General features: G+C 42.4%; 1 protein-coding gene across 2 annotated transcripts; it reads left to right on the top strand.

Annotated features, from left to right (window-relative positions):
* The first annotated feature begins 653 nt into the window (after positions 1–653).
* On the top strand, positions 654–7,723 carry cbx4 (chromobox homolog 4 (Pc class homolog, Drosophila)). 2 transcript variants are annotated; one of them, XM_049014970.1, is made up of 5 exons: positions 654–973; positions 1,196–1,239; positions 2,044–2,109; positions 4,303–4,369; positions 5,304–7,723. In XM_049014970.1, exons 1-5 carry the CDS (start codon positions 905–907, stop codon positions 6,678–6,680), a joined length of 1,623 nt encoding a protein of 540 aa, XP_048870927.1. In that variant the 5' UTR covers positions 654–904; the 3' UTR covers positions 6,681–7,723. The 2 variants fall into 2 exon arrangements, with proteins under 2 accessions (XP_048870927.1, XP_048870928.1); XM_049014971.1 differs by lacking the exons at positions 654–973; positions 1,196–1,239; positions 2,044–2,109 and adding an exon at positions 2,973–4,069.
* Positions 7,724–8,212: the final 489 nt, after the last annotated feature.

Genomic DNA, 8,212 nt, shown 5'->3' with positions numbered 1-8,212 from the left:
GTAAATTTCTGTTACAAGCACAATGTAAAAACTGTTAAGGCAATTGGGATTTATTTTCATTTTATTGCACAAATACCTGCTTGTTTCTTTTCAATACAAGAGAGATGTGTCTGCGATTTGTCGTTTTTAAACTGCCATTCCTGTTTTTCTTTATAGATAAAGATAACACTTAACGTGGCTAGTTCTACATGTTTACTGTAAAACATCGATGTTTTGGCTCACATTTTCCAGCTGTTGTCGCTAACTTGAGGGAATTAAAACCAAAACCGCACCTTTGGAATTCGCATGAGCTACTTTTAGTCGATAGCACAGGAACGATCCCTAAACTGTTTAGCCGCAGCTGAAATTTAAATAAAACAAACATTGGTCGAATTAGACGGAAGTTAGTTAACTTTTTAAATGTATAATGTAATACTTAAAATATAGTTAATTTGACTAGTACAACATTAATTTATTTCCATTGATCGCTCGGGAATTGGAAACGACTTTTTTCTTGCTAGCAGAAGCCATGCTTCTTTACCTATGTAATACTAAGTATATTTTAGCAAGTTAGTTTTTTTTAGGGAAATCGTGCTATTTCCATAGCTCCCTCTTGCAGTTCAATTCCGCGCTTACATCCAAGAGAATAAAACCTCGTCCCAGCCGCTGCCCTCCCCCCTCGTGGCGCTGACGTCACAGTACGGGCTATTTGCATATACTGTTTTTCACCGCTTCTACTAGAGTGCGTTCCGTATATCGCTGCCTATGCCAACGGGAACTAAAGCGAACGTGTGAGAGGGGGGCACACAGAGAAGAGGGAAGCTTCGTTTTTTTTGCTTCAAATAAGAGGAAAATTACCAAACGAAGCCACCGAGTGACAGCCTCCCGCAGTCTGTCTTTTGCAAACCCTTACACTGCGGCGAGAATGGAGCTACCCGCCGCGGGAGAACACGTCTTTGCGGTGGAGAGCATCGAAAAGAAGCGGACTAGAAAGGTTTCTCACTAAAACTCTAAATAAGACGCAGATCTGTCAAAATTATCGGTAGCGACGGAAGCGATCTGGCACTTGCGTTGTTCTGCATGAAGCGCGCTTACGACTGCCTTCGTGTTAAGCTGCTGTAGTTGTAACCTTGTATGCTCAGCTCGAAGCGGTTGAAATGTTCTCTAGCTAGCTGCGTAATTAACTTATGTTGTCGATTATTTTTTTTCTCTCCAGGGCAGAACAGAATACCTGGTCAAGTGGAGGGGGTGGTCTCCTAAGTACGTCAATATTTAGTGTCAAACTTTTATCCTCACGTTATGTTGATTTAATCATGTATCATCTCATATATGTATTCAAACCGGTGCTGTGTATTCCGTATAGTGTGGCTTTACACACATACGTGTCGGTGTGTGTACATCAGAGTGTGTCCGCGCGCTTGTGTGCCTTTCTGTGCGTGCAGTATGGTGATAGAGGGTGTGTGTGTGTGTGTGTGTGTGTGTGTGTGTGTGTGTGTGTGTGTGTGTGTGTGTGTGTGCGTGTGCGTGTGCGTGTGCGTGCGAGAAAGCGCGGCTCGATGTAAGGATGCCATCACTAATTTATGCCAGGGAATGGAGAATGTGTGAACATCCCCCCCCCCCCTCGCATATTTTTTTATTTACAGCCCCTGATAGCTTTCTCTATCATGGGATATCACAATGAACACGTGAATAATGTTGCTTACCCGGCTCTTTCATTTCATGCTCTACAAATTGTACGTTGCCCTTGTTTCAGTTGAATTGATTTTCTGTTCCAGCTATTTTAAAACCGTATTTAGGAAGAACGTTTTAATAATTGGTATTTAAATGGAGAATAAACATGGCGGTTGACGGGTAAACACAAGGGCGCGTTAGTGTTGTTTCTTTTTACAATTGGGATGTTACTCATTTAACCTTAGATGGCTGTATTTGTATACTTAATAACTTACTCTGCCACCTACATAAACAGTATTGTAGCAGATGCTTGACAGAATAAGTATAAATACGTGGAATCTAAAGGCCCTACTAATGCTGTAATAATAAATGGTTCTGTTCGGTTCTTAATAGACACAGCACGTGGGAACCTGAAGAAAACATCCTGGACCCGCGACTCCTAGTCGCTTTCCAAAACAGGTGAGGAAAAACAGCCCCCCTCGACTTGACATGTCGACCATATATAGTCAAAAGAGGAGGAGGGGCTCGACGCTATTACAGGCGCTGCCTGCTTCACTGTGCCCGTCTGTTAAAGAATAGACTTTTTCATCCATCCATCCATTCATTAATCTTCCAGCCGCTTATCCTGGTCAGGGTCGCGGGAGAATAGACGGTTTCTACAATTATTTATACACCAGGAACTTTTGACGACCTCGACAGATTAGATATTTTGAAACAAAGGCTGCTTGTATAGAAACCAGCAAGACTTAAGTGGATGACAGGAATGTCAGTGTGAGACTTAAAATGCTTAACGTGTATAACGTTTATTTAACCGGGTACATGTATAAACAACGTTTGTTGTTATTTACCGAATATAATCCAGCGCTTCCGGATGAAATGGCTAAAAATGGCGTGTTGTAAAGCACGTTTGCTTAAATAAGTACTCTGCCCTTAATTGTGTTCGGAATAATCAGAATGTGCTGAGTTAAATGCAAAAATGTGTGCAGTTTGAATTTCGAAGAGTCTAATCGGAGTAATTTCCCATCTTTAAAACGCATATGGTATTTTTGCCATTCGCCCTTCCTTCAATTTATACCGCTTTGGGGAAAGATGGGGAGAGCAAAGAGGGGGAGGGAGGGAAATGGGTTCATAATCAACATATAAATTGACTCGGAACGCTTGTAGGCTTCTCACAAAATGTGGCATCAGAGAGGAATTATCCTGGGAGTTTGAGCCTGAAGACCGGTCCCGATAGTAGAGTATCCTATGGCCGAGGAGCCGGAGGCTGGATCTCAATGTGCGTCTAATTGCCGGATCGTAAGTAATGGGGGGCGCGCCTCACTTGACGTCCCAAGATAAGTCGTACGTGCTGTTGCTTTATGGAGCAGAAAGTTTCACGCGGCTTTTCTATGTCATTAGTTGTGTCCATCCAGCGTTTGGATACTGACAGGTTACTCATTGGCAGTAACTTGCAGCAGGCGCTGGCCGGTACCTTTATCTGTACTGCTCGTCACGTCTATTTAGAAGAAGCTTCTATTTTATCTAATGGGATTGCTCTCCGGGGAGCCCGATAGTCGTTTAAATACAGTGTTATGAAAATATACACACTCGTCGTCAATCTAATTAGAACTGTAGTATGAGCGAGGCATGCTGGAAGGGGGAGGGGATGCGGAGTATGGATTTTAATTGATTTTTTCCTCCCTCCGCACGATCAGTGTATTGAATCGGCTCGTTAGTTTGTAGAGTTATATATGACTGGCGGAGGACGGAAATACAGAAAGGCTGCATTCGTAGTCGTTATTGAGGTACATAACTGTGACTCTTTTTTTTTTGCAATAATAGCAATGACCACGATAGCATTTTTAATAACGCGTAGTCAGATTGGAGGCACCCTATAAGGTGTGTAAATGACGCTGCTGAACATGTGTGTAGCAGTGCGAATAGAAGGAGGACCAGTCGCCATTGCGATTAAGGCCACATTAAATTCGATTTAGCGGGCTTGTAGGCTCAGCAGTGAAAATGCATTGTTAAAAAAGTGAATCTGCCCCGAAATAAGTTTGTTTATTAAATACATTCATGATGTCGCAGAAACAACAACATTGCTGGATTGCTTTTTTTTCTGGAAGTGGAAAAATGTTGTTAAGCTACTACGTAGCCTAGATGAAGAATATTTTGCTTCGATCGTATTTTCGTTATTAGGACTTGAAACTCTATAAACAAATAATTGCATTTAGGCCTAGTTCTTGGTTTAAAAGCATTTGTGGTTATTGGATGCCAGATTACTATAACTTACAAATTGACATGTTGTCAAAGAGACAGAAAAGGCTGTTGATCTTGTTACATGTAGGGGGTGTATTTCTTTCAGCAGTAACTGGACATTTTTACCGATGAGAGAAACCTACGATACAATGATTGCAGAGAATGGACCTTGGAAGCTCGAGTATGTGAGAAGACCCTGGTGCCTGAACTATGAGCACTGGAAATCCGCATTAGTCATGTTGTTGCATATTCATATCCGTGATTGTGGGCCTTTTCAGCACCTCTTTTGGCAGGAATGTAACAAGATAAGCATCTTTTTTTTGTGTGTGCTTTTGCAATCGCGGTATAAAGTTTATAGCACACTGTGGTGTCACTGCACACTGTTGGCTCAGAATTTAACCTTCATTTTCGCAGGGAGAAACAGGAGCAGCTGTTGGGATACCGCAAACGGGGACCCAAACCCAAGCACCTCTTAGTCCAGGTATCTGTCACCATTTCTCTGATTTCTGATGTGAGTGACCCTGTTTCCAGCTCTTGATTTGCAGTGTGCTTGGATCTACCTGCAATCTGCCCTTGTTCAGAGTATATTCACACTGAGAGACTTGCATTAATGCAGGGTTTCCCAATCCTGGTCCTGGAGGGCCAGTCTGTAACACAGCTTGTATATTTTGCTGCTCAAACACACATACAAAATTTGTTAATTAGCCGAAGAAGGTGTGTCAGAGCAGGGAAATCTGCAAACTGCGTTACAGACTGACCCTCTAGGACCGGATTTGGGGAACTGTGCACATTAATGCAGTCCTACTGCAAAGGTTTGTTTGGACTGCTCTAGCATTTTCATAAGCAACTGTTTTCCTTACAGTTGTCTTTTGAACATTCTCCTCCAAGGCTTTGCCATTTCTTTAAGAGTTCAAAGATTGGAAGATGTGTTTAATTTATGATGTGTGCCTCTAGTCCAAAGGTAAAGACATGTGTGACTTCGTAACTGGAAAAGCTCCAGTCCTCCCTCCCAGAACACTGCACATAATGTGTGATTCACTGTCATGCACTTGTGTGGTGTGGAGCCAGCATGACACGGCCATTGGAATTCCTTTGAGCTAAGGTCATGGGAACACAAATTTGCACAAGTCTGCTGAGAGTGGCCATGGGGCACAAGGATGAGGCACTGAAGCAGGAGAATGTGTCAAGCCTTATGATTGGACAGTTTTATGGTCAGGCTGTAAATCTATTTTGCCATTCTTAGTTGGTCAACTAAGAACTTGCACATCAGGAGTCAGTTGGAATAACTACAACACTAAAATAATAATTTTCTGATTTACGCAAGATTAGCTTATTTTACTGGAGGGAAATATGTAGTTCCTGGTCATTTTTAAGTTTTCACATAGATTTATTTGTCTCTTTTTCTGTGGTTCTAGCTACCCGCCTTTGCACGAAGATCCAGCATCCTCTCTGGGCTGCAGGGGTCTTCCCTGGATGAAGACAATCGACAGAAATCCGATGCCGTCCCAATGCACAGATCCCAAACGCAGCAGTACCAGTTAAACAGCAAGAAACACCACCAGTATCAGCCCAACTGCAAGGAGAGCCAAGTGGAGCAGCAGATAAATGGAAAGAAGAAATTTTATTATCAGCTCAACAGCAAGAAGCATCACCACTATCAGCCAGACCCTAAGATGTATGGTTTGCAGTACCAGAAAACCAGAGAAGGCAAAGGTCAAGAATCTAACAATCAAGGATGGAACCTGCCCTCAGCACTGCAGGAGAAATGGCTTTGTGACAAGGATATAAGCTTAAACAAAATCAGCAGTTTGACAGAGGACATGAAGAAGTTGCCAGGGCAACTTAATGGCAGTGAACCAACACTCACCTCAAACAACAAGGAGCCTGTTGTCCCCAATGGCACCAGCAGCAAGATGAAAATCGTGAAGAACAAAAACAAAAATGGCCGTATTGTGATTGTGATGAGTAAGTACATGGAAAACGGCATGCAGTCGGCTCGGATTAAGAATGGAGACCCTACCAGTGCAGAGCGACAAAATGATGCAAAGCTATCAGAAGACAGCAGTGCAGAGAGCTTATTAGACAAGATTAAACTTGTCAAGAAACCGGTCCAGGACAATGGACTCCCGCCGGAGAATAAAACTGAAACGTCTGCCACTCCGTTGCCTCTCGCACAGTCTTCTGTGGAACAGGAACATTCTGCCAAGGAGGATACTATTGTTACAGAAGGGGAGAAAACAGATGAGTCTGGCAGTCAGCCGGATCTCCCCCAGGATCAGCCTTTGCAGCTAACTACTAAGCCCAACCTGACCCCCTGGCCCTTTGAGATGGGTGTGCTCTCACGACTGGACCATGGCACTAAGCAGCCGGTCCAAAGCGCCAGCACTTCCCTGAAGCGGCAGCTCTCTGAGCCTCTAGAGGACAGGGGCAGCTACAAGAAGTTTATCAGCTCCAGGAGCATCAGTACCCCCAGCTCTGTGCCCTCACTGCCACAGACCAAGCCCATGGACCTGAATCTCAGCAGCTTCCACTGTAGCAAAGGTCCAGACTGTGACTCTCTAGACTCCATTCCAGAGGAGCCAATCGATCTCAGCTGTGTGAAGCCCAGAGTGGAAGCCACTTCACCCCCCAAATCCCTGACGCCCGTGGATCAGGCAGAAGCAACAACAACAGCAGCAGCAGAGACAGAGGACCCCAAGCCGTGTTTTAAACCTTTCCTGGGGAATATCATTATTACCGACGTCACTGCAAACTGTCTTACTGTGACATTTAAAGAATACATCACTGTTTAATGTACTGCCTCCAGAGAAACGGAAGACTACTGACTTTAATATGTGGAGGAGTTGATCTGTGATAGGAAAGTAGATAACGTTATTGAGACATGCTGTGAAGCTCTCTGACATTGCTGGGGGGTAACTGTAAGGGGTGCCCTCATGATTTTGAATGTATTTGCTCAGTAGGTTTAAATAAATTACTTAAAAGTTCTTTTTTTGATAGAATACATTCTAATGGTACAAGTTTGACCATTATTGAAAATTAGAACATACCAAACAATTATTTGGATCTTCTAATACTTAACGATGTCCTTATTTCTAATTAAGGAATATGAAGCTAATTTGGAAGTTATCAGTGGACATCAGGGATCAGAAAAAAAAAGCACTTAAGTTTGTACAGAATATACTTTTTATGTATTTGCAGTTTTTTTGTATATGGCTTCCATTAGACCTCTGATGATGACTATTGCTTTACGGGCCTTATTTTGGAAGTTGATCAAATCAAAAAGGACTGTGCTCTCTGAACGTCTTTGTGTCATTTCTCTTTCTGCAGTGGGGGCGTCGTAGGTCACATATCGTCACGCACGCGTGCATGTGCAGAAGATGGTCAGACGCAGGTGTCATGGCCTGATGTAGTGTTACTTCCCATGGTCATACTGTCACCAAGCTCTGTAGGATTTTCTTTTCTTCATGATCTCTAAGTATAGAAAGGGTTCTTGGTCCCAGTTAGAACACAGACACATTGTAACATTCTCTGGCACAGGCAAGGAGTTGATGTGAAAGATAAATGACATTATTAATATAAACTAATGCATTTTTTTCTCAGTCACCTAAACTATTAAAACTATCCAGGAAAAGGGTCTTCATGAAGAACATACTTAACTAATTGCATACAGTGCTAACAATTTAACAGGTTGTAAAACCTATTTAGAGATGCCTGGTAAATGTATATAGATATAATGTAAGATCCTTGAATGTAACCTCTGCTGATTCAAAGTTTAAAGATGGTTTGGCATCTGCAAGATGCATCACTTTAAAAATAAATTAAGACACTTCTGTCATAGTGTTGTGGTTATTTTTCTGTTTCAGAATAAGTGCTGGTTAAGCGTGGCAGTTTGCCAGTACCGTGGTCTTTGTATGCAACTTGGACTAACGAAAAATGGCCTTTTTTCTGTTACGCATCATGACTTTGGTAGTTGCTGAAGTGGTGTTAAATTCTGTTGAGAGAAAGTACCAAAGCTGTCCTCCAAATGTTGCGTCAGTTAAATTCCACGGAGGACAGGTGTTGACCAAGGTTATATTCATAATGATGACCAGTAGACCAAGTTGCTTCTGCACTTTAACTAACTTAGATTTACTGCTAACATCATTAAAATGATTTTCAGTGAAATGCTCACCAACTGACTGAGAAAAAAAAAACAAACATGACATGCTTTTAGGAATTCAAGTACCTATAGTCATCTGTCGGTGTTTTTCCCCAATGAGTTTTATGTTCTTATTGACTCGATTTGCTTTTCGGTGGCTTTTTCATCGCTGAACGGAGTTTAATT

This window comes from Brienomyrus brachyistius, chromosome 5, assembly GCF_023856365.1.
Source record: "Brienomyrus brachyistius isolate T26 chromosome 5, BBRACH_0.4, whole genome shotgun sequence".
Taxonomy (NCBI): domain Eukaryota; kingdom Metazoa; phylum Chordata; class Actinopteri; order Osteoglossiformes; family Mormyridae; genus Brienomyrus; species Brienomyrus brachyistius.
The sequence above is the reverse complement of the archived record's forward strand: the minus strand, read 5'-3'. Positions and strand labels throughout refer to the sequence as shown.